The sequence below is a fragment of the Clarias gariepinus genome, chromosome 13 (genome assembly GCF_024256425.1).
Source record: "Clarias gariepinus isolate MV-2021 ecotype Netherlands chromosome 13, CGAR_prim_01v2, whole genome shotgun sequence".
Classification (NCBI taxonomy): domain Eukaryota; kingdom Metazoa; phylum Chordata; class Actinopteri; order Siluriformes; family Clariidae; genus Clarias; species Clarias gariepinus.
The window spans coordinates 15,579,284-15,606,932 of NC_071112.1; the positions used below are offsets into that span (position 1 = coordinate 15,579,284).

At 39.6% G+C, this 27,649-nt stretch overlaps 1 protein-coding gene across 3 annotated transcripts in view; it reads right to left on the minus strand.

Annotated features, from left to right (window-relative positions):
- The window catches only part of LOC128536245 (neuronal PAS domain-containing protein 3), a 237,705-nt gene that overhangs the window by 160,033 nt on the left and 50,023 nt on the right, over window positions 1-27,649 (minus strand). For 2 of the 3 annotated variants that reach the window (XM_053510425.1, XM_053510426.1), the window contains exon 2: window positions 12,886-12,984. The exons of the other annotated variant lie outside the window; for it this stretch is intronic. In XM_053510425.1, the coding sequence (XP_053366400.1) occupies window positions 12,886-12,984 (99 nt within the window). The remainder of the gene's footprint in view (window positions 1-12,885; window positions 12,985-27,649) is intronic. 3 annotated transcript variants of the gene reach the window in all.

A 27,649-nucleotide genomic window follows, 5' to 3' on the forward strand; every position in this document is an offset into this window, starting at 1 on the left:
TAGCATACTGTATACTGCTTGTGTTCTTTTTTCTCCCTCTTGCTTTACTTATCTGAAATGACTCTCTGGCTGCACCACTCCAACTGACTGCGGGAAAGGCAAATACATACTGCTTCATTTCTGCTTCTTTTTTAAAAATCACCCGAAGTCTGTCTCTCCATTTAAAGCTGTGAACAATGAGGGCCTTTACAAACGTAATACCATCAATAGTTCTGGACTATTCAGCCAGGAGCCAGCCGTATTGGGTGAAATGATGTGAAAGCTGGCCAGCAGCACAGAGAAAATTGCCTCAAATTTTCCAAGATGGCGAGAATGTGTGAGATAGCACACGTGTGAGGAGAAGACGTAGCACATGGGGACACACCGTATCTCCTGCAGGCTACAATTCAAAGGCTTCAGCTCTTGGCTTTTTATTTCCCACAGACACATTCCCTCAGCACATCCTCTCACACAGCACAGGCAGATAAAACAGTATGCTAAATGCTCTAATCAGCAAATTGCTGAAACCGTCATTCATAGCGCCTTAGTGAGGAAGACATACCTGGATTCTTTCTACTGTAACATTTGCTATAAGGTGACACAAGGCATTTTATTAAGGTAATAATTTTATTGATATAAAATAAAAACAAACAAACAAATCAATGTTTTTTAAAAGACAAGACGCCGAACTGAGAGGTATGCCGATAGTAAAAGACAGACGTTCCACTCAAAGTCAGACGCTTCAATCCATAGAGTAAAAACGTTTCTTGAAAGAAAGAAAAAAAAAAAGAAAGAAAAAAAATCGTCAACTGAAAATGCTAGTTAATCACCATTTATCTGAGTCTTATGAAGTCTAGCTTTTCTGCAGCTATCAAGAATAAAAGCATGATTAATCCCTGTATCTGTGCCGATGTGCCTTGCTAATGGGCGCGTCCATTAGAGAAACTCGGAGCAGTCAGACAAGGTAACTCATTTGCTGGACAAAATAAGTGGTTTGATTTCGATTCTCGTCTTCGATTGCCACATTTTAATTTCCCCAAAGTTGCGTTTTGACTTTAATCATTGTAATGACATGATTTCTAACTTTTAATTAAAAGTGAGAGAGCATGTGCTGTGGGCTTCTTAGAAGTTCAAATGCACTCAGTCTGAAGTCCACTAGATTGGTTAGTGTAGCCCCGGGATGGATTCAGGCATGTGCTTAAAGAAGAGACACTTTCATACACATCAAATATCGCATTCAGATTTAGTGTTTGGTTTATATACTTAGTTACTTATTTAGTGTTTGGTTTATATACTATATATATATTAAACGTGGCAAATATGAATAAGGGGGAACAAATGTTTGCTACGCTTATACACTAATGCATTTTGATTAAAAAATAATAATAAATTAAAAAGCTTGAAGGCTATGCTGTCTTAAGAGGAAAGTGCCGAATTGTTGATGAAAGATCTAATAGCTTTCTTGGAGTAACAAAAAAACAGTGTTGTCAACTTCACTCCAGGCCTGATTTATCTAACCTCACCCCCTTTTTTTTTTACAGTAAGCGTGCTCCTATTTACACAATGATGCAGTTAGTGAGACTGACAGATAATTACATCAACCGGAGCAGCCAAGCAAAAGCAACTGGCTCTAGTGCTTGAGAAATAATGTTTTGACATAACTACAGTAGCTGTATTCAACATCTCATATATGTACCAATTTATACTGTTAGTAGAAGAAGCATTTAATTTTACTCTTTAGGAGAATTTGAAGTAAAATTATTTGACCTATTTAAGTAAGGACTGTGGCTGTGCACAGCGTGTTGTTCATTTATTTATGGTAATTCAGCTGCTATGATGGTATCGTCCAAAACTATCCCAGAATTCAATATGGAAGCTTTTCACAGAAATGAACTATAAGGCCATGGATATCATGTACTGCAGTAATAAGGATTTTTTTTTTGTTTGTTGTTTTTTAATAGTTAATCTACGAGGTGTGTTTAACTTTAACCGGGGCTTTTGCAAGTGCAGAATAACAGAACCCAGTTAGCTAGCTAAAACATTATTTATTTATATAATCCCTGCTACACTAGTGTACTTATCCATGAATTTTACCATGCTTGTATACCATCAAGGTAGAAAGATTTCTCATGTATGCCAGAGCCATGATTTGATTACACGCTTCATATCATTGTCACTTCTAAAATGCTAGTCTCCCAGAAATTCCTTTAATGGACCAAAGACGTGGAAATGGTACGTGAATGTCACAGGCGATGCGGCAATTACTCACAGCCGAGTTCTTGTAATGTGCAAGTGGTGTTTGTGAATGATTGTGTGTTTAGTTACGACATACAGATGTGTCTCTTTCACAAGTCTAAGAAGATATCCGTCGATTTTGAAAGATCTGACGTTCAACTTGATGAATGTTCAAGGGAACGACTGCACTGGGGTCCGAGCCACCTCACCCAGGAGCATCATTCACAGACGATCTGCCTTTTTAAAAAAAGTTTGCGCAATTCAAAGGTTTTGCGCCATTGAAAGAGTCTCATCACCGTACTGTGCTTTAAGCCTTACGTGAATGTCAATCGGTTTTCGAGAAATTCCATCACAAGCCCAATGATTTGACTTGAACACCCTTGTAGTTCGTGCATTTCAGATTTTTATAACCTCCTTTGATCTGTGATCGTTGCTGCTGGATTATAACATAAATAAATTAATGCTTGATTTATTCTGGTGTGTTGTAAAATCCACAAATGGACAAAATAAATTATTTTAAAGCAAACAAAATAATTAACTTCAGAAATCAAATTTTTAACACTTTATCCGTACAATGCATGGATGTGAGAAGGTTTCTGGTATAAGGGAAATTTATTTGACTGATAAGTTTTTTGTGTTAAAACAGGCCAGAAACAGGCTATAACACCTTATTTGTGTGTGTGTGTGTGTGTGTGTGTGTGTGTGTGTGTGTGTGTGTGTGTGTGTGTGTGTGTGTGTGGGTGGGTGTGTGAGGGATCACATAATACTGTAAGTGATCAAATATTGCGCAGATTGAGTGACTCCACAATAACTTCAGCGCTTTTTGCTGCCATGATAAAGTCAGGCAGCAAAGCGAGAGCGTGAGAGCAGATCCTCCAGACTGTAAGTCACGGCAGCTGTGATATTCTCTGGCTTTAATAAGCGGAGCTCACTGTGGATGTTGCTAAGCCGAGGAGAAGTAGGGTGTTCTCACGGCTCGAGAGGCCATTACCTGTACCAGTGTGCTTTCTGAGCACAGCACCACTGGTAGCCATGTTTATTCATGACACAAGCGGCGAGACCTGCAAGGTGACTACCTGTCAAGAACTGGCAGCCTCGTTCGACGCTCGCTCCATGATTCCATCTGATAGAGAAGAGAAGCTGGCTGCTGTGCATACACGTGTGTGTGTGTGTGTGTGTGTGTGTGTGTGGAAGAAGAGAGAGAAAGGAAGGGAAGAGGACAGATCTGGGCCTAATTTACAGACATTATGGAGAGCAGGATGTAATATGTACTGTAAACTCAGGCTCACTCACACGCAGACCCCGAAAAAGGGAGTGTAGAATAAGTGTTGATCAGTGCTCAGATGTGAAAACAGGGTTAGTGCAGAAAGGAAAAATAGGAATTAACCAAATACAGATTTGAGGGGGAACGATTTAGGAAAAGAAGATGAGCAAAGCCTGACCCCAATGGACAATACTGAGCTGTAAAAAGACAAGCATCATCTTCTGTGAATAAATCTTGTCTGTGACCAACACGTTCAGAGCTGCAGCGTTTCGCATCCGACAGCGTGCTCGAACCCAGGCGGCTCCGACTGCCTTTTTAATCTTATCTCGTTAATATTTTAGAAAAAGCTTACAGGCATATGAATCAATTAATTATGGTGGGGAAGCAGCTCATGAATTGTGCACATGGACTGTGCCAAATACACATGTCAATCACGCCTCAGCAACAGCTGGATAATTACTGCCGTCCACATCTAAAGACAGCAGCAGTGACACACTCAAAGAATGTTGTTGCTCCAGGCTCCTGAATTACAGATTACAGAGACCTGGATGAACTTAATTTGACTTTGATTTTAATATACAAAAAAACAAAGAAAGAAAGAAAAAAAGAAATGTAAAAAGTTTGCTCAGGCTTCCTCATGCTGGACTGTGATAAATGAATAATATAAAGCAATTTGCATCTGGAGCATGCAAGGACAAATAATTTGCCTTCGTCTGTTAATTGATTTTTTTTTTTTCAGGGAAGATGTTTTCAGTGTTGTAGTACTGGCTTGTGCTATAAATATGCTATTAAGGAATGTACATGCTAATTTAAGGATTCGCCACAGAACAGTCTGTGGTTTCGGGCTGCATTAGCGGCGCTGTCACTGGATAAGCGCACGTGTTGAGTCGAGAAACAAACAAATCCTCTTATTATTAAGTTCCCTGAAGCGTTTCGGCTGAAGGTTGGGCTGTACTGTATTTCTGCATGGATTGGACTCAGAGGTGGCCGTGTGGATAGCAGAGCTGGAGACTGGGCTCATGGTGATAACTGCTCCCTCTCTCTCCCATCATCTTTCACCTCTCTCTCTCTCTCTCTCTCTCTCACACTGCTATATCTATTTTCTAGTTAATTACATATTCTCATGTCTCATTGTGTATCTGAAGAATTCGTGCATTTATGCAGTGAAAGCACAAGCCTGGCCTGGTGGGTAAATGAAGAGCAAGAAGAAGAAGCAAAAAAGGTTTACATGTAGCTGGATATTTTTGTCACAGTATAACATTAAACGCTAAATTAAATGCTCGGTTTTGATTGGTCAGAAAAGCATTCGCTGTATTCTCTGGAAATTGTGCGATCGATCCATTCTGATGGCGTCACATGTGTTGAGGAAGCAGATGCAAGCCTTCATCCTCTCCATTTGGTAACCATCACGTGATGAGGCCGAGACTTAAAGGGGTGAAAAAATACTCTATAATAAAAGTGTTCATTTTAAAGGTGTTTAGATTAACACGCTATCATGCCAATAGAGACTGGCAGAGAGAGACTTGTATGAGTACCATTTAAAAATGTGATAAACTCTGTGAGGAGACGAAGAATGAGTCTCCAGTGTAAGACAGGCATTAAGCTGTTTGCAATTTGATGCTTTTCACAGTGTTTTTACAGTTTCTCTGTAACATGACAAGCTATTTTTTTTTCATTTGTTCATATAAACTTGCCAATGGGAGAAAGACGAGGAAAAATATAGATGATTCTAGCTGTTATTGACCTTTCGCTCCCAACGTCACGTCATGACATCTGTCCATGATGGTCTCTCCCACTTCTGTAGAGCAAAAGGAACGTTACTTACCTTCTTCGAGTGGCAAAACCCATAAAACCCAAAAAGCCTTGTTAAGTCTAAGTCATTCGGAATTGCCTCTAAAGGGATTGTAGACCCTACCTAGTGTACTAGCTTTCCACGCACATCATTTAACGAAGCGTAAAGCACAAGATGTTCTACACCACGTTTCGTTTACAACAGAAGCTCGGAATGAACTAATACTAACGCTAGCAAACGTCATCAATTCCAGGAGGAATCATGTATTTGTACGGCGTCTGCGGTAATCACATTATGATAACAAATCAAACTCCTGCAATTTAATAACCTTATTACAGTCTTCCTCCATTTTCGCACAGTTATTTCTCAATTATTTTCATAGGCATATTGCATATGAAAACAACCAGCGGAACAGAAGCTATCAATTGCTTGTATTTTTTTGCCCCAGAATTTACCTTGAATGTAATTATGAACAAAAAACTACAAAGCAGCCTAATGTCAGTAACAATATTTCAATACAGACTGATATAGAATCAATACGCAAAGTGATAACAAGAACCAATGTAGTCTGTGGACATTCAACCTAACAGAAAACGAATGCAAAGTATGACATGATTCAAAAATGATAAATAAAGAATACTGGGGCATAAAAGGAATAAACATGCCGTTATAATAATATACATAACTGCGTTTCATTTCTTACCCACTGCATACTCTATAATATTAATTAGCAGTCATCTTTGAGCGAGTGTAACCCAGGCTTGAAGACAGTAGTATTAACAGGCAACACCACGATTCAAGACTCTGGTGATTGAGAGAATGCTGGCGCTCTGATGTCTGTTATCAGTGTCACTGGGCCATGATATTGAGACTGACATGAGGGGAGGGCAAGGGTGGCATCAAACCTCTCTCCAACCAGCACCTGCTCAACTCTCACATCAACAAGCATCCTGCATTTCAAAAGCTGTCATGGCGTCACAGAGCGGGCAGGGATGGAGCGGGTACATGGCACAGAGAGTCACCATCCTGTAGACAGGGAGCAGACGGGGTCAGGGTACGCGAGTTAAACCCCCCGCTGTTCAAGCACACCCAAGAGAACGTAGCCAGACTCCTGCACCACTCTACCTCCATCCTTCCTCTTTTCTCCAGAAAATCTATACCATCTATAATTTACACAAGCCGAGACAAAGCAGTGGGTAGAAAATGAAAAAAGTGGTTAAATAATTGAATGTAGGTACCTTTACTAAAAGAATATAGAAAAAGAGAATAGAGCAGAAATTCATATAGCTCGTCTTTCTTGAAGAGAAAGTAGGTCAGGAAAGGAGAATACAGTATATCAAAGACAGAAACCTGAAACACACACACATACATAACATACATACATACATATACATATTATATATATATATATATATATATATATATATATATAATATATATATATATATATATATAAAAGCTCAGATGAGGTTCAAAAACTACCTCTCACCACAGCAAAAAGAAAGCGCGAAATAGATCTAATCAGACAGAGAGACAGACAGACACTCCACCAAATCTCCAGAAGGTGAAGTGAAAAGGAACATGAGCAGCCATCGGGATACAGTCATCACAAATCAATACAAAAGCGCTTAACAACCAGCCTCATAGTCGCTGACATTTCGTGCTAATGTGCTCCATATTCGAGCCATTAGCATGTTCACTGGGTGCAGGAGTGCGTTAGAGGCGCCGTCGCATTTCGCCCTGCTCATTTGGTTAAAATAAGCCTGGTACTCTGGATGAGGTTAAGTGCAACGAGTTCAGCACACAACGGCGAGGGATATAAAGCGCAGCGTAAACCCGCACGCACGCCGTACTCCGGCGCTGAAATAAAGTCCGACTTGCGCTCTGTTCCTCTGAGCTAATACGAGAGTGCTGCTGTCAAAGGTTTTACAGGGAGGGAGGGAAAGCAGAGCGCGGTGAATTAAAGACGGAAATACATATTCATGCCCCGCTCAGTACAACTTTCCCAGTTAAGTGCTTCATTAGATAATGGCAGAGTGGTTTTATACTGTATCCTCAAATCAACGGCGCATTGTTTGCAAATATGGAAGATAAGTCAAATGTTAGGACATGCACACGCAATAATGTGTAAAGCATGAACTGTAGACTGCAGGGATGTCTCAGTTTAAATACATACTGTATTACAGGCAGTGTGCATCCCTGGTGTGGATAAAAACAGGTGTGCATACACTCCGGCTGTTGATTAGTTTCTCTCCCTCTCTGTAAATCCGTCTTTCTTATTCTCTCAGCACGCAGAAAGTATGATTGTGTGTGTGTGTGTGTGTGTGTGTGTTTCTGAATGTGTAAGCTGCCCAAGCAGTTTTGTGTGTGCGTGTGTGTGGCGTAGTTGTGGAAAGAAGGATGAAACAGGCTCTTCTCACTGAGCCCGAGTTCCTGCCCTTCTGAGCGACGGCAAGCAACGGCTGAAATGGCTGCGTCTAACCTGAAGTATGGAAGTTTGGAGCCGCATAAATAAAATCCCCATGGCAACTAAATGCGGATTGAGATAAGAAAGAGCGGGAGGATTTATGCATTTTTCGGAGCTGTCATGCCCTAAAGAGCCTCCTCAGGCAAAGCAGGCCACCTGCCACCCACTATATTAAACCAAAGTCTTCAGACCTCCTCACTCCCTCTCTCTCTCTCTCTCTCTCTCTCTCTAATAGACCGCTTTTTTCTTCCGCACACAAGCGGACTGCTGTTGGCCGAAGATAGAGACATGCTTTAATAAACAGCTGAAAAGAGATTCCTTTATCCAAAGCTTCACCCTTTCTATAATAGACAAGGAAAAACTGAGGTGATGTAATGCAGGCCAGGGTCAGACTACAGACAGCTAGAATGCTATGATACTAAACTGATTTTTTAATTGCTTTATTTTTTATTAAAATACCTGCTCGTGAAAAGATTTGGTGCTTTCTGTTTTTTTCGACTATTTCATAATAAATAACATACTAAGAATGTAAACACCTGGAAAAATGCAATGAGAAAAAACAAATAATAATGATAATTTATTGGAAAAATATATATATTTCAGATTTTTGTGGCATCAGAATTTCTGCATCATCATCATCATCATCATCATCAACCTAATCATCATCATCTTTTTCTTTTGCAGCAAACAGCTTCATATCCAACTCCACTTTGTAGGATTTATTTTTAAGGTTTCTTAAAAATTTTACATGAAACTACTTGCTTGGAGAAACAGTGATTTAAAGGTAAATAAAGCTATTTTTTTTTAATACTCAAATAATTGGGATGATGACTTACCTTTCATCTAGCAAGCAATCATTCTTAAAAACATCAAAAATTTTCTAGCAAAACAATACAAAAAAAAATTAAGTAAAATTTAATGCACCCCCATAGAATCTAAATGCAAACAAAAGCTGAATGTAATCTTCCATCTGTCCATCCATCCTTTAATACGATTATCCTGTTTAGGGTCACAGGGGCCTGGGGCCTATCCCAAACATATTGAGTCATAAGGCAGGGTACAATTAATGTCTATGGACTGTGGGAGGAAACAAAAGTGCCTAGAGGAAACCCACCAAACACAGGGAGAACATGCACACTTCTCACACACAACCCAGAGGAGGGATTTGAACCCCAGAGCCTATGATGTGAGGTGTGAGTCATAATGCCCAGCTGTGACTACTGATTAAAAACTATCTATATACTGCACAGATAACAGAGAGAGGTACAAGACACGTGTGTGTGTGTCTCTGATGAGAGCAGACAGCTTAATCCTAGTACGTGTTTAGCTGTGTTTTGGGACAGTGGTCCCGTCAGACCTGAGAGAAGTGGACCGGTGTGTGCGTGTGTGCATGTGTGTGTGTGTGTGTGTGTGCGTGCGCTTTTGTGTGAGCTTTTGTGTGAGTAACGAGGAGAGACAGGTGTGCGGCAGCCCCTCGGCCCCTCGCTGGCCCCTTGCTGCGGGAGAGATGGCCGTCGTTCCACATGGCCATTTATCTCCATTTTAGCCTGGCCCATACCGCCTGCTCAACCAGCACTTAAACTAAATAACCCTGCTGGATTCCAGCCTCTGTCTCTTCTAAACTGGACGCCACAGCACACAAACCAGCCGCACCAGCCCCCCCACACACACACGGACAGACTGTGTGTGTGTGTGTGTGTGTGTGTGTGCAAGCGTGTGTGTGAAGCACTTCAAGGGAGCAGAACAACGAAGTCTTATACAGTACCATCCCATCTTGTGTTAAGCCTGGGCACTATCAACACCACTAGATTCACTGTATTCATAAAAAAAAACAATCTTTAAATATATTGTGTATTCTGGCAAATATTGTATGAAAGAAACTAGAAAATCAAAATAATAATGTAGGTTTTGGTAAAACATTATCCCTGACTTATATACATGACGCATATAAAACATAAGAAATTAGAATAAATTGGAAGAAAAATGCCCATTGTACTTTTACCTTAATAAATAGTCAAGATGGTGACATTTTATCTGTCAATTTTATTTCTCTTTATAATCGCCTGCTACACTAATGCACTTGTCCCAGGGCTTCATTTGTGCTTGAAAACCGTTTCAGTACAAGTCCTGGTTTGCCTTGAACATCCCTTGTAGAACAGGAAAAGAAGATGATGTTCTTCTTACTTTAAGTTTGGGTCAAGTGCAAACATGAGTAGAAGGAAGATATTTTTTCCAACTAGAATAAGGAAACAATCAGATTAAATGTTTACATGGACAGTATTTTTTTTTTACTGAATGGAAAATGAAATGAAGCTTTTTGTCCCATATTCTTTACAGCACAATGAAATTCTTCTTTAGCTTTTTAGAAACCTGAGTCAGCCATGATAGAGCACTCCAGGGCCAGAGAAAGTTAAGGGCCTTGCTCAGGGGCCCAACAGCGGCAGGTTGGTGTTTACACTATACATTTTCATTCTGATTTGGATATTATTCTATTTGTTGGTGGAATATTACAATTTACAAATTCCGATATGTTTAAACATTAAATGTTACTATAAAGAAAAAAAAATTATAGATCATGCTGTTATTGTAAAATAAATAAATCCAGGTTCATACTTTGCCTATACTTTGTGTCATGGCACACAGTGCATTACTCCAGCGTTTATTTTCCTATAACAGCTCACTCAGACAATTTTTTTTTAATCTTTCTATTTAATTGAACATTTTTGTAAAAGAACAGTGAAATATAGTAAATGTATGATTAAATTATGATTAATTTACTATAAAATGAGCAGCTTTGAAACACAAAAGAAGACGTTTAATCTCTGACCTACAGATTTTGCATCGCATATGTGATATTAATGCTTTCAGAGGCGGATAAAAGGTGAAAATCTGTTTAGTGGCATTATGCCACATGTAAAGCATTTAAGCATGAATTGCCTGAGTGTGTGTGTGTGTGTGTGTGTGTGTGTGTGTGAGAGGGAGAAACGATAAGAGAGTGGGATAGGCGCTGATGACAGTAGAGGCAGATCCTCTGTTATGCACTGTGGCAGTTAGTATATCAGGAGCACAGGGTGGTAGCACTAATAATACTAAATACACGCCATGATGAGCTATTAGAGGAGGCTTTTTGTGAAAGTGATAAATAAATCCTCTTTAGTCAGTGTGACAGTAATCCCAGTGCCCCCGTGCTTTCATTCCACACCAATCCATCAAACGGTGCTCGGTTTAGCAGCACTGAATATTCCCAAATCTGCCTGATTCTACTGTACTGCTGAGCCTCCGTAAACATGAAACACGCCGTAAATAAAACATAGCTTTTCCTAGGAGAGTATGAAACGACTTCACTTCCCACAAAGCTTTGCTGTAATCTTTATGAGTTAGAGATCAGCGAGCATAAAGTGCCACGTCTTTATGCAGAAGGCCATCGTTTATCAGCTCTCCCAGCAATAAGACCAGCCTTAATAAGCCTATTACATATTGGATTTCCCTCGGTGTGGAATAAGTCACTTGAACGACTGTTGCTCAGAAGCAATGATACTTGTTTTTGATCAATTAACTATGTCCTTGTGAAATGCGAGGAGAATTATTCATTTTGCTCTTAAAAATGCCACTGATTTAGGTTTGCTCTCTTAGATTTATGTCAAATCACTCCAGTTAAAAAAAAAAACTTCTAAGCCTTCATATTGCATTAAAAACAGGAAATTTAGGAATGCTGTAAATGTGCTTGAGTGTGGGAGCACCCAAAACATGACTTGACAAAAAAAATAAAAATCATGTCAGGGGAAAAAGGTCATTTCGGTCAGTGCACTCTAATAACCTCTTGTTAATGTAAATATTAGTCTGCCAAGTGTCATCAATAACGCTGTATTGATTTAGGAACAGCACAGCGTTGCTGAATGATCAAATCTGATTTGTCAGAAGGTTAGATTTTTTTTCAAACCATATAAAATATATACTTTCATAGTTTTTTATTTTAGTGCCCCTGAGTGGCGCAGCGGTAATGTGCTTGTCCCATCATCCGGAGATTGCTGGTTCGATTTCAGGGTGATGCTGTAGCCTGTCGCAGCTGATTGGCCAAGCTCTCTCAGCGGGAAATTAATCACAGCTCTACAGCCAATCAGGGGCGTCTGTGAGCTCACGCAAGCGGAAGGAGCGGATAGTGCTGTTCTCTGAGATGCAGTTGACTGGCGTCACATGGTTCGAAAGAAACTGGTGATAGTCTTCAGCCCTCCCGACTGAGTGGTAGTAGTAGCCCTAATGTGGGAGCCCCCTAGTGACAGGGAGAAAATCTGGGAAAAATCCCCCCAAAATAATAATATATTTTTATTTCAGCATGATCTGTTGTTTGTTATTCTGCTTATACTGCAGAGCGGCAAATCGACTGGTAAAAAGGACAGGCGTTATTGTCATACCAGCACTGGTAGCTTGGACTGTATCGTGTACGTTAATATTAATGTGCCCATTCTAATTCGTTACTGTTGCTATAGTAACATACACGGGCACTTGCATGGCAGACACTTCTAATCTAAGACTGATAGACATTTATTTAACACTTATGGAAGGTGTCTCAGTTGTATGGGCGCTCTTTTTCATAGTACTCTGTTTTCAAATGCTAGGTCGTGATTTTGTTTTGTCTGAATAATAGGATTTGTGTGTAGGTGTGTGTATGTGTGTGTGTGTTGTGTGAGGAAGAACAAGAGAGAGAAAAAGAGAGACAGAAACGATACAGATTTCACATATAAGAGAACGGAAACTGGCTTGATTCTTGGACATTTCCATGGCATTATATTAAACCATAAAGTGTTAAAAAACGCATGAAGTGGCATTCATTAATGAAGTGAATATTGTCAGATTCATAAAGCATTGACAAATTGTTGTGGTATACAACGCTTGTGCTGTTATACAGAAGTATTGCACTTTGGAAGGCCTTACTTCTGTATAACAGCATGCATCATTCCTCATATAATTTTTCTTTAACAACTATATCCTTAGAGTGATTAACATACATGTAATGATATGCCCAAACTTTCACCATATGTATTATGTGCATTAATTTCTTTCCAGCTGGTGTGTGTGTAAACGTCCTATTGGCTCTACAATAGGTAACCTTTGGGCGGGACTGAGAAAGCGGAGAAGGGGAGGAGTTACCATGGTGATGAGGTATGTTGTTGCCCTCCTAGGTGAAGTGTCTTGGGCCTAGTGGCTGAGCACGAGCTGGCATTAGCTGGCCTCTCCCAGTAAGGTTCGCTGTGGAGAAACGTGGAAAAGCTTTTAAAAGCTATACTGCTATACAAACAGCTGACCCCTGACCCTTGACCCTTCCCAACACCCCCCCACAAGCACACACCTTTAAAGGTCAACACATTGCAATGTACATGTGACATCTTATACATTAAATCATGCAATTCTACTTTACAAGGATAAGTGATTACTGAAGATGAATGAATGAATGAATGAATGAATGAATGAATGTATGTGTTGCTTAATTGTCATGTGTGTAGATTTCACAGCTTCTGCAGACACAGTAATACTTTATGGAAATAGAGTATACAAAATTGTAATGGTGGAGCATATGGTTAGCTGTGTTTAAATTACAAAATACAAAATGCATTACAAAGAATTAATGCACAAGTAACAGTGATTGAGTAATACGGTAAATGAACAAAAATATATACTACGTAATTTATTAAGCTCTAATAAATAAACAAACCTGAAATTGGACAACAGAGTACATTTGGGTTTTAATTTCACATCCAAAATGCTTGAAGTAATTGCTGTCACATAGAACTGCTTCAAAGCTTGATAGCGCATTAGCTCACATCAGAGGTGTTCAGACTGAATCAACCCTGATCACTAGAATGTTTATTGGCTAAAGAAAGCAGAGTATTTTTATTTATTTTTTATCTGTGATTTTACCGCCATTTGTTTTGCCAAACGTTCCTTTAGAGGCCTATGATTAGCGGCTTGGACTCTTTTTTGTTTTGTGTTGCTGTGGAACTGATAGCAGGGCTATAATTATTGAGCCGGCTCTAATCTGAACTCCCTCTCGTGTTTCTTTTACACTCTTGCTTGCGCTCACTAAAGAGCTTTCGTCGTTGAAGGGCCCTTCATGGGCACTACGGAGTGGCAGAAGCCACGAAAGGAAAAGCGGATGTGCTGAGATGGAAATCTGTAACAGGGACGGGTCCGTATCGGCTTGATCGCTTCATTACACTTTACCGTGAGATCACGAAGTTCTGTGCGCCGTATGTCATATTACACCAGCCTTATTGCATTGTCATTGGATGACTGTACATCTAATCAGTTCTAATCAAAGTTCTATCTTATCCACAAAGACGACGCACCTGATTGTCGATCGCTGGCTAAGATCAACGCTTGAAATACGTGCTGTTCCTGATTGGTTGGAATGAAAACCTGCAGCCACTGGATAAGATTAGACACCCGTGCCTTAAACTGTTTCGTTCTAGTATGTTTCTGAGCTCTTAATGCTCATTCCCAGCGCCTCACTCAGCTGATGCAGGCCTGCTGGAGGTGTTTAACTACTTCAGTTCTATTTGTTTTTTGATATTTCATCTTATTTTACTGTAGTAAAGTTTTTTAGGATGTTTTATAGATTTGTAGCACTGATGCTCAAAAAAAAAAAAGTGCTTGATTTAATTATTTCACTTTTATAATGTTGCATAAATTATAATAATTTGTTTTTGCTTTTATGCTTAGGGGGAAAATCTTTCTAATGGAACCTGTAGTCATTTTATAAAAGAAATAATAATACAAAAAAAAACCTATTTTACAAAATGCTTTATGTAGACCTATCTTCTTGAATTGATTCTCACTTACTTAATGAATGATGATAAAAGCAAAAATATTAAATATTAAATATATTCATTCACTCATTCTCTATAGCACTTATCCTATACAGGGCTGCAGAAAGTCTGGAGCTTATCCCAGGGGAGTCGGGGCGCTAGGTGTACACTCTGGATGGCCTTTCAATCCTTCGGAGAGCACAAGCACACACACCACACTATGGGCAATTTGGAAATCCAGAGTACCCAGTGGAAACCCACCAAGCATGGGCATAACATACAATCTACACACACAGATCTAAAGGCGGGATTCGAACCCTTGACTCTGGAGTCTGCAGTGCTAACCTTTAATAATAATAAGAATAAGAAACAGAAGAAAAAGAATTGTTTTTGTCGTTGTTGTTCTTGTAGGTTGTCATTTAACACAGCATATTCCCTCTAGATATTTTTAGTGTGTCAGTTATGGCCTGCCCCACTCCGCTACCACTGCTGTACACCGACTTGCATACACTTGCTGAAACACACATCAACCTCCATATCCCAACAGGGATTTGTTTTAAATTTCATTCCATGGTTGCGTATACTGCAGAAGCAAAGAGCGATTTGGTCCATTTTTCATTACCTCTGTAGCAGACATTCTTTGGAAACCATACCCTTTTTCCCCTCTACATGTTGAGTAACTAATCTGCGCCAGGTGCATTGTACTCCATAAAATGCTCCGAGGTGGCCTTTCCGCAATTTCCAAGGAACCGAGTATGTGATTGAAAGTGTGTCAGGTCTATAATCAGGGCTCGGCACGCTTATACACAGCTCTTCTGAGCCAGCCTGTCACCTGCACACCTCACAGGCTCGGCTCTGAGCGTGGACTGAGCTGAGTTTGAGGCCCAACACCACTCGCTGATGACTCACTAATAAGCAAAGATGGTTATTCAGCAGGGTGGATGTGTTTCTGAGCAGGGCGGTTTGCTCCACAGAGCCAGATGAACCAATAAAGAAGGAGAATGAAAGAGGCGAGAGAGAATGAGATCTGCCGAGTGCATTCCATTTGAGCAGCATTTACCAGACACTGTAGGACACAGACGCGTCACTCAGTAGAAAACCCAACAAGACTCATTTAATCCTCTTAAATGAAAGCATCGATCAGGAACAACGATTCAATCCAAGGGATGGATATTATACATATATATATATATATATAGATCTGAATTAGCACCATGTGAACCTGAAAAAAAAAAACTTAAAAGGAATAAAAGGAAAGCTGCCGAGCTTGGACACATTATAAGCAATACCAACTCAAACACATGGCTCACATTTTTAAATGTCTACATTACCAAACCAATTCAAAGTACATCCTATACACTAGTCTCCTGAATCTTATAAATCAGATGCCTTCATAGTTAATATAGCAAATGTTTAAGGTCTTATCGGGAAAAGCTTATGATGAACACTTTACTGCATTTGACTGACATCTTGTTGCTCAACAAATATGCATCAATCACATATGCATACTTTATAGTCCTGCACCTTACTGGTGGATTAATACTAAATGGATGAGCTGGAAGAAATAGGTTTTATTGGTCCACTCTACTAACTGCTGGACTGGGTGGAGGAAACTGGCCAGGCTGATTTATGTTGGCTTTTATCGGCGTTATCTACGGGGAGCAGGGTGACTGACATTTACAGGCAAATCCCTCCATGTCTACTGCAATAATGTGACCTGTAGCCATAGACCTCATTTCACCAGGGCCACAGTGCCCACTGCCCTTTGCCCAGCATAAATCACCCACCTGTATGCCTGGCAGCCAGACTACACTCATTCCTGTGTTGAACATTGAACAGTTTCTCTAGAGAACAGCCCTGCTAATACACAAACTAATTTCACAAACATGCTTTAGATAGCATTAGAACATCTATGAATTTCATGAATTTCATTTGATCCTGCATTAAAAACTTTTAGTGTACATATTACTCAAGTAAACAAATAAAACTTCACTTGCTTTTTTTGCCTGCTTACCAAATATTCAGTGCAAATTTAGAAACCTTAAAGCTCAGTGTGAAATTATGACATTCCATTATTTCACTGGAATGTACTATAAGTTAAACCAGGATCATGCAGGAGTTATGAGGAAAAAAAAACGACCTTTATTTCTCTATACAGTATAATCCCATGCTACACTAATAGACTAGTGCTTGAATACTATTAACACAGAAAAGTTTCTCAGTATGCTTGTGCCAATAATGGACTGGCTGCTTCATGTTTGAAACGCTGGCCTCCCAGGAACTATTTTAATGGCCCAAATCATCGGAAATGGGTTAGAGCAAGGTCAGGACTGTACGGAGGATGTGGCAACAACTCCCTGCTTAGTTTCTGTAATGTGCAAGTATTGTTCGTGAATGACCGTGTGTACTGTTCCCACAGACAGATGTGTCTCCTCCAGTAGTTGGTGATAATGTATCCACTGATTTTCAAGGATCTCTCTGAAGGTTCCACTCTCTAAATGTTCAAGGGAACGACTGCAGTGGGCTTCGAGCCACCTCGGCCGGGATCATCGTTCGCAGACATACAATATGGCCTCCCTTAAAACGTTTGCACCATTCAACTGTTTTACTGTGGCTGAGTCTCATAACCATACGGTGTTTTAAATCTTCCGTAAATGCCATTCGGATTAACTCCTTCAGTCTAGAAAAATTTGATCATGAGTACCGATTTGCATTGAACATCCCTCATATTATCCAGGAGTATAAGACTACTAGGTAACCTTCATTTTTGATAAGTGCTCTCTGTTTTTTGTTTCATATAATGTTTGTACTGCCTCTGAAACAACACTTCCATTCTTAATGCGGGATTATTTTTGTCTCATTAGTGCTGCCATGGTTCAGGGTGTTTTCTTCTCTGAGTAAGTTCTTCGCTTATCTTATAGTGCGTTCATTTTACGGCAAAATTACACTAATTACAAGACAACAGCTCAAAGATTCCACTAAGAGGTATTAATTCTACCAGCTTAAATAAGTTTTCTAATGGTACAGAACGTATTTCAGAGTGAAATCTGCATCCTATTTATTATGCAGTAAATACTTATAAATTGTTGAGAATGTTACGGCTAAATCCTGATATTAGACTCCTAATTAATTTAAACATGGTAGCCACTGACATTTTCCGAATCACGTCTGCTTATTGTCAATCTGTCCGTTTAAGGAAATTCCAAGGTACCGAATGATAATTATCAGTTAATCAAAGGCAAACAAGATGCAAGCTAGGAATTATCATAATTCCAAACATTATGCACACTCATTAGTAACCCCTCTGCCAGGTAACAATGATTATTTATGAAACCTTGTCATTTGCTTTATAAGTAGTTGGGGCTTGTCTAATCTTACCTGATATCTTATTGCTGCTGTAGTATATCATTAGGCATATCTCACTTATACAGTATGGTGTGGCTTTTTTTTTTATTTAAGATTATTGAAATGGAATACTTTACTTAACTTAATTTTTTCCAGAAATAAATAAAGACTTTTTCCACCACGAAGGTCTCTTCTCCTCTCATCCACAAACAGACTATATACTCTACAGTACATCATTGGAATGGCCTCAGTTTACCATCCAAGCAAGTTCATCAATGTAGAGTGTCAATTTATCAACTGCAGTGACCTTCCCATGCTACATAATGTAATTAGCACTACAGCTATTTGTGTGTGTCTGGTGATAAGCTACTGGACTACAGTGTTAAACTTGAAGATGAGCCCATGGCACTGTCTCAGGAAAATGTCTCAATATCCTGGAGAAGCCAAACAATTAAAATGTCTTATATCTCCCTAAAGCAAGAACTTTTTAAATTTCATTGCATTATTTTTTTTGTCTTCTTTTGGTTAGACTAGCATCAACTCCATAATTAATATTTGGCTAGACAGCAAGTCGAATTCTAGCTAACATTATATCTATCGCAATATTGCAGAGACTGGACATTGAGTAGCTGATTTAAAACAAGTAATTAAATTTGCTTTTCACATAAAAAAAATAAATTCTTAATTCCATCAGGTAAAATATATATTTTTAAATTATTATTTGAGTTGAATGCACAAAATTTTAAGTGAGTAAGACATAAGTTGAGTTTACTATAAATCCTCTGTACCCTTGATTACACGTGCACATTTCTTATCTAGGACAGAGGTTTTGGTTTTCACAACAGATGGTTTTATTTCAGGATCTCTCTTTCCTGAAATTAGTTTTGAAGTGAAATGATTATAGAAACACAATTTATATGCATATAGATTTTTTTAATGTATCCGAAGCATCAATCATTTTATCACAGGATCATTAGATCCAACAAGACCTGGCAACCTGGCAGTGTGTGTGTGTGTATATATATATAAATAAAAGGTGCATATCGCACACAAACATTCATTTAAGGCTGTCTCTACGTTCAAATCACCGACTGTCACTGACAATAAAAGGAAGCAGTCACACACACTCTGCTTCCACTGTTTGCAGCACATTAACCAATATAAAACCCTGATACGCTTTGAAGGTGTGTAATAAGAGTGAAGAGTTTATGGCTGTGATCGGCTTTCATAGAGTTCCACATTTTTACTAATGTCACAGTAAACACAAACACGAACACACACACACACACACACACAAAGACAAACCACAGATTTGGGAATCAAGGGCTATTTAAATGCATAAAAGTTGCACATCATTCACATTTAGCTGTGTTTGCGTGTGTGTTTGTGTTCGGTTGTGAGAAAGGCCATTGGTTAGAGGCTCCCCTGCTCACTTCTGCTTAGGGATGAATTATTAAGCACATTCTGCTGCACCACATCAAACCTGCACGCTGAGAGATTCACTGCACCACAGTGACAGAGTGTCATGAGATCTGTCCAGCATGTCCACACACACACACACACACACACACACACACACACACACACACACACACACACATACACACAGTCACAAACATACAGTATATACCTTTGTCTTAGTGTCCTTTTAAAGACCATTAACCTACACCTTTTTTTATTAGTTTTGCTTGTGTGTGTGATGGGGATAACCAAATATCCTCTCAAATTCAAATCTACCCGATATTCATTAGCTCGGATACAAAAGGAAGAAAATGGATACAGGGCAGGAAGCTTTTTGTTCGTTCTAGAAAGTAAGCAACAACTTTACTCACACTTTTCTATCCTTCTCTTAATCAAGGTTCGACATGCTGTGCGTTCTGACATGCTTTTCTGCTCCCTGCAGTTGTAAAAGGGTGGTTAATAGCCTTACTGTAGTTTCAAATCAGACTGTAGCCACCTATCATCCTAATACCCCTGTCTCACCTACGTGGTTTCGCGCGGGTGGCCGTAAGTATGTTTCATCATGATTCACCACGAGTTTTGGTGCTGTGATTACCTTCCATCTTTCCGCGCAAAAAAATGAAACATGTTTTATTTTGGTTTGGCGGCCCTGGCGGAAGCTTGCGGACCAAAATGAGATTGGGGTATAAGCCACCTCTCACTGGATGTTCATTACACCATTATGAAGACCATTGTGTTGCCAAGAACAGATTATACAGAGTCATGTCTGAAATATATAAACCAGTCTGTCTGAGTCACTGAGATCACAGTTCTTCCCCATTCTGATGTAAGACTGCACAATTTCATGCATTGTGCTGCTGCCACATATCTGGCTGATTAGGTAACTGCATGAATAAGCAGGCGTAAAGTGGCCAATAAAATGTGTTTAATGCTTTAGTGAAAACTATGATTGTCATTAGTTTCAAAGGTCAGAGATAAATGACAAGCAATCCCAGGCAAAACGCTGGCGCAGGGAGATCATTCACTGAGCTACCGGGGTTGTGTGTCACCTCTCACTTATTGCATAGTGTGACTCCGGCATCCTGTCACCACTGAGAGGCACAAATCTGGAGCGCTGTCTCGCCTTTTAGCAGCAAGCAGTCAAACCCCGGCCTGTGTTTCAGTTCCCATTAGGTGAATGACACTCACGCATATGTTTTGCTGATAGTGCCAGAGGAGAAATGCGAACGATTCATGCTTGGTGTGTGTGTGCGTGAGAGAGGGAGAGAGAGGAAGGGAGGGAGGGAGATCTCTCAGCTCTCTGCATATGTGGGCGTACAGTGATAAAGCACGAGCCTCAGTTGGCCTCTAGATTGACTTTCTGCTGTAGGCTATACAGGAGAATATCTCTGATGTTACAGAACTGAATGAAGTTCTCCTGACCCCGATTCACTTCTTGCTTGTTCAGAGACACCTCTTGAGCACTGAGTCATCAGACATGTTACGAATACTAAAATACACAAATATTCTGCACTTCCTTCATTCATGAGCTACAATAGTACAGAAATAACTCGTTACAGGATTGACGCAAAAAACATAACTTGCCTAAACGGGATAAAATATTGGATTCAACATTTACTGTAGATTTGTGGTCATGTTAAGATTAGAAACGCTCAGCCCTATGTTTATACTACAAAGCGAGACTGCCCATGGTCAGCGTACAGAATAATCATATTTTGTAATTATCACACATTAATAATTTGATTGCAGCGCCCCCAGAACCCGTTTAGCAACTACTACTACCAAACAAACTGCGATGGACTCCAGCTATTTAAATGATTGTTTTAAAGCATCGATAATCATGCCTACACAGGCTACACTGTGCAACACTAGCTAGCTAGGAAGTGACAACAGCTGACTCACAAAATCTCAGTAAAGATGTGGATTGACTCATTTACAACAGATCCAGGGTCGGTTTTCTTTGACATGTGATGACACTCACTCACTCATCTTCTCCTTTATCCTGTATTCAGGGTCGTGTGGACCTGGAGCCTATCCCAGGAGGCTTAGGGCACGAGGCAGGGTACATCCTGGACAGGGTGCCAATCCATCGCAGGGCACACACACATACTGTACACACACTCACACACTACAGGCAATTTGGGAACACCAAGCAACCTAACCTTCGAGTCTTTGGACTGTGGGAGGAAACCGGAGCACCCGGAGAAAACCCACGAAGCACGGGGAGAACATGCAAACTCCATGCACACAAAGACGGGAATCGAGCCTGGCCGGTGCAAGGCGACAGTGCTAACCACTACACCACCGTGCCGCCTCATGTGATGACAGAGAACTAGATATATAAAATAAAGAACTAGACAGGATACAAATAAGACCCACTCTGTTAAAATAAGACACTGAAAAACTATGACATTTTTTACAATTATTTATCGGCGATCGTACAAAGATTAGGGCTCAGTGGCAGGTTTTTTATCTGCCATGCAAAAGGCCCGGGTTTGTTTCCCAGTCAATGCCCAAACCCCAGCCACTGGACACGGTGTTGGTCCCAAGTCCAGATAAAATAGAAGGGTTGCATCAGGAAGGGCATCCGGCGTAAAACCTGTGCCAAGCTTGTGTGCGGATCGGATGGTCCGCTGTGGCGATTCTTTGCCGGAAGCAGCCGGAAGTCAGACAACAACAACAAGTACAAAGACCCAAAGTACTGTACAAATACAATAGCTATTGTGTATCTGGCAACACTGCTACTGCTATTTCAGACCCAGGCTGGCTTCAAAACCACCAAACAAAAGACAGAAATGACCCAAATGTAATACCAGTCACTTTTTTCTTTTCCTTGGGGTCACCTGAAGTCAGCAGTCTGTCAGAATCGGCCCAGAACTGATCGCTGCACGCGAGGAAAGAATCATCTCTAACATCTGTAACAACATCAGCTCTGAGAGATATAGAGAATATACACAAGTGTAACAAAGCCATGCGGGTCCTTGAGCTCACGCACGGAAAAGAGGTGGATAGTGGAGGTTTCTCCGAGCGTGTTGCGTGAGCAGCGATTAGAAAAGACAACTTGGACAACTTCCTCACTCTCCCTGGTTGCTAGTTGTCACCTTGATGAGAGAGTGCCCTAACAGAGTGACGGGTGGGAATTCGCTTATATTTTAAAATAAATTATGTGCTTGTTGAACATCATAATTTAAAACAGTGGCAATTGATATGGACCTGCTTTACTGTAGTTTTCCACAGTTTACAGTAAGTCGTCTGTGCGATGATGATGTAAGGTAATAGATAACTAACAGTAGAACTGATTTGAGTTCTTTACAGACAGGGAGGGGATTAATATCCGACTGTAGGCCTCTAAAAAACAGTGATGGATAGAGCAGATTAGGTGAATGGGAAGCAGTGTTGTATCACCTGCAGCCCGCTGGACCTTCATTTCACTTTAATCAGCTTGTTTGCTCAGCATGAAAACATCTCTTTTACTGAAGTGGGGTAAATTATCATCAGCATAATTTAGTAGAGAACGCAGGGTGACGCTAAATGCCCATCAGTAAAGGTAATACACTGCTACCTAGCACAGACTTCTACATTAAATTCACACAGATCTGACAATATTCTAACCTGTACTTGTAGTTATTTGATGACCTGAATGGTCATCGCATTGCCGTTTTCTGTTTCAATGGATGCGACCATAGAAAATGACTAAAACGCAGCCTCTATAGCTTTACACTACAGTTACTGATACATCCCAGATCGAAATAAGTCAAACAAACACCTTTCTCTCATTCATAGTTTGCATTTATTTGCAGTTTTTTTTTTAAGTCGAGGTTTTCGATTAGTAAAAAAAAAAAAATACAAAAAAAAAAAAACAATCCTAGATCTCGGAGGCAGAACGGAGAGAATAGAGAACCGGCTGGTGCAGAAGCAGAACAGTACATGACTGATGGAGATTGTTATAATCCACAGCAAACACAACTGAGCGCGCTTGTTGGTTGGTGAGCCACAATGTCAATTATTTAAAGACTTGATGTCTCACTAGGCAGTGTCTATACCAGATGAGAACAGCAACATTGCAGTCTTGGACAATATTTTAGTTTTTCTAAAAATGAATTACCATAAGAGTGAACACGACCAGAAGGACGACATGACCGGAGGTCAATTTACTAAATGAAGTGAACTAATAATAGCTTGTGTCTGCTATCTGATTTTTAAATTCTGCTTGTGTATAGCAAACATTACAGTATGTGTATAGCATTGAAAACCCAAAAGCAAAGCACAGTTCTAGTAAGCATAATTACATAGAGATTTTTGCATCTCCTTCGATGGATATTATAAGATTAACTTTAATATGCTTAAGGAGCTGAACACTGAGGCTCGGAAGGTAAAAAAACGATGTTCATTTACGCCACTGCAAATTTGATTGTTAGCAATATCGTGCAAGCCTGTACTTGAATTTCAGTTCAAATTGAAATTTTATTCGTCACACACAACCACACAACCGTGAAGTGAAATGCTTTTTCTTTTTATTCTGAATTAACCTAAAAGAAAGAAACAATACAAATAAAAGAAAATAAATCCACATTAAACTAAACGAAGCTAAAAATCAAGATTACGTTAAGCCAAATTTGCATATGATAAAGTTTACAAAAAAAAAAAAAAAAAAAAAAAAAATATATATATATATATATATATATATATATATATATATATAAAAAAACATAAATATAGTAAAAAGACAACATTAGAACTGCAAAAGAAAATATGAAATCTAGAAGTGTGATACAGGTAAGTGTACCTTTACACTATTAGTGAAATGTCTTGTAATTGAAGAACTAAAACAGATGAACATTTACAGAATGTTCAAGCACATTATAGTGAGGAGACTTTTAGCTGCAGTAAAACATTTGAACGATGCAAACAATTCAAAGAAGGATGAGTGACGATCCCGACTGAGGTGGGTCAAAACTCGTACGAGAACAATCAGCGAGTGGAACGCCAGATCCTTTAAAATTGATAGATAACTCATCAAAAATTTGCATAAGACACACATCTATCTTTTTGAACTGTTTTCAATGTTCATTCATTACCTTTATCTTACCAGGAATTTCTACTGAGATCAAGAATCTCTTTTACAAGGTAGACCTTATATGAGATAATAAACCAAAAAAAAACAAAAAAAAAAAACAATTATACAATGTATTAAGTAAAAACTGGACACACAATAGTTCACGAACACCACTTGCACGTTACAGGAACTCATCTGGGAGTTAATGCCACATTACAGTCCTGACCTCGCTACAAGCCATTTTCATATTTGGGACTTTAAAGGAGTTCCTGGGAGGCCAGCATTACAGATCATGGCTCTGACATAATGGAAAAAAAAACCCTTCTACCTTGATGATATCCACGCACCAGTGAAATACTGGATAAAAGTGCATTAGTGTAGCAGGGGATTACATAGAGAAATAAAGTGAGTTTTTACTCCCATAACTGTTCTGTTATTTCACACAATCTAAAGTCCTGATTTGACTTGAACACCCATCATATAAAGACAGGCAGCAACAACATTATAGACAAAATATACGTAGATATGTCCATCTTTAGTTATGTGTCCAGATAGACATTCAGACTCATTCATTGTGTGCTAAAAGTTTGTTAAAGGTGCAATAGTTGATTTTTACAATTTCTTACATGTATAAACAGTCTGCAAAATATCTAGAACGTGATCCAAGATAATGGTTTAAACCTGACCTAAGGACCTGTGGAGTTTTGTGAAAATTGGCTGAAATGGAATGTATTGATATTATTCATCTAACCCTTTATTTAACAGTCGGAGAGCTGGTCTTGGGGGAAAATGAACTAATCTTACCTAATGCACATTTAAACACTGACAAATTATTTAATTTGATATCCTTAAAAAAATAATAATATTCAGTGAGTTACCCACAATCGCTCAAGCGAGATCGTCCAATGAAATATAGCCGCTGTAACCATGGAAACAGTAATCACAGTGCATACTGGTGTCCTTCACTGCCTTCCTCTTATATATGACGAGCTTGTTTAGGGCTGAGGTGACTCCATCATATGACTTCAGTGCAGTGTATCCAGCGGCAGACTACTGGTTGAGTCTTACTTCTCCCAGCGTTTCTTTAGTGCTTAGACGCAATTAAGGTGGGAGGTTTTTCCAGGACGCCGGAGCCATGATGGTGATGCTGTGGCTCGGAGCGGAGTCAGGACTGTCTCAGGGATGTGGCAGTAACTCCCAGCTGAGTTCCTGTTATATGCAAGTGTTGTTCATAAATGATTGTGTGTACTGTTTAAACAGACAGACAGACGCATCTTTTCTGAAAGTTATCCGTGGTTTTTCAAGGATCAGACGTTCCACTCTCTGAATGTTCACGGGCTCTGAGCCACCTCCGCCGGGAGCATCGTGTGTACGACCTTCTTTAAAACATCTGCACCACTGAAATGTTTTACCGCAGCTAAGAGTCTCATCATTGTACCGTGCTTGATGTCTTCTGGAAATGTCAATCGGTTTTACACCTATATTCACGAGAAATTTCATCAGTCTTCAGTTCACAACTCAGGTTTGACTTAAACTCCCCTTATTTAATACATAATATAACAACCAACATCACCAGCCCTACACACACAAAATAGATGGAAAATATTAAATGATGCCAGAGATGTAAACGACAATATGCATAATGTCTTAATCAAAATCTTTTTTTTTAGTTTGTTTTGATGCTTAAACTCTTTACTTAATGGTTTACTAGAAAAAGCATAACTAGAATAAAAAACATCGCCTGGGAGCAAAAGAAAGTAGGCAGCAATTTACTTCAAGTGTGTTTTGCTGCCCTATCATATCTCTTGTATGATAGGAGAGAACTTGCTGGTGGTTGGAAATTGTCAAAAAAAAAAAAAAGAAAACGTAAAGAGAAATTGGATATGTTATGGTAAAGAAATTTCAGAACTAATGCCACTTAAAAGTAGTTGCTCATTCTTTAACTCCATTGCATGCACCAACTTTGGTCCTGGAGTTCCCCCTCCAGGAGCACATTGGAAAGTTTTCCCTTTTACCAACACATAATTCAACTAAGCCTACCGACACTCCTTCCTGAGTATAAATGGATGTGTTAAAAAAAAAAACAAAAAAAAAAAATTACAATGTGCAAGACATGGTCTCCAGGCCCAGATCTGGGAACCTGTGTACTAAACTGACAATCTGTGTGCTGTAGATATTATGGTTCCTGTTACAACTTGGAAATTTCTCCCATGTGAACATTTTCCTTTCCATGACATTCTACATGTTTACTAATTCCCCTATGCTTTCTGCGGAGATGTTCACACCACAGGCAGTGCTGTTCAATTAAGCCCCAGGCTATTTGTGTGCGTGCGTGTGTGTGTGTGTGTGTTTCTGTACAGTAGCTCCGTCTCCTCGCGTTCGCCATGATGTCGACAGCCCTTGCTGTCGTATTTGATTTGCTGCACGATGCACCACAGGCATGTGACACTGCCACTCATAGCAGGAGAGAAAGAGATAGAGCGAGAGAAAATGAAAAACTGCTGCAGACTTTTATCTTTGAAATAACTTCCAAGAGCTGTGTCGCTACAGTTATTGGCATTGTGCTGGTGTTCGGCATCCTATTAATGAGAGCAAAAGAATAGTAATTATGTTCTATTAGTTTAGAAAAGCACCGAAAGTAATTGATATGCTGGAGCCAAGCCAGATGGTTCCTGCACCAATTAGAGCATAATCTTCTAAAGCTTTGTGCGAATATTTGAGGGCAAACATCTCACACCATTTGCATGAGAGGTCATTTCACTGGCATTGATTAGAACGGCAGGTGAGCCTCAATCCACATAAAACATAACACCTGGCCATGCATTCACAGTATTATCAATGCATTTATTCATTACTGTATTTATGCACGTCAGTCAGGGAGAGTAAGGTGTTTTTTCCCCCTTTATCCAGAGCACATCAGTCAAAATTGTTTAGATTTATGCCTATATGTTTGTGTCCCAAATAACTGTCATTGCATTTAAAAAGAAATGTGAAGGGTACGCATCAGGGAGGGGGGTTTAAATGGCAAAAAAATAAAAAATTTCAACAAGCCAGCTGGATGCAATTATACACTCAGTGGCCATTTTATCACCTACCATATAGGTCACTTTGTAGATGTTCAATTAGTGATGTAGCCCATCTGTTGCAGTGCTTAATTTGTCAGCACAATAATTGGAAAGGGATGACTATAAGACCATGGCTGACCAGATATTATTTGGTTGGTGGAGCGTTCTCCGTCCCACACTAG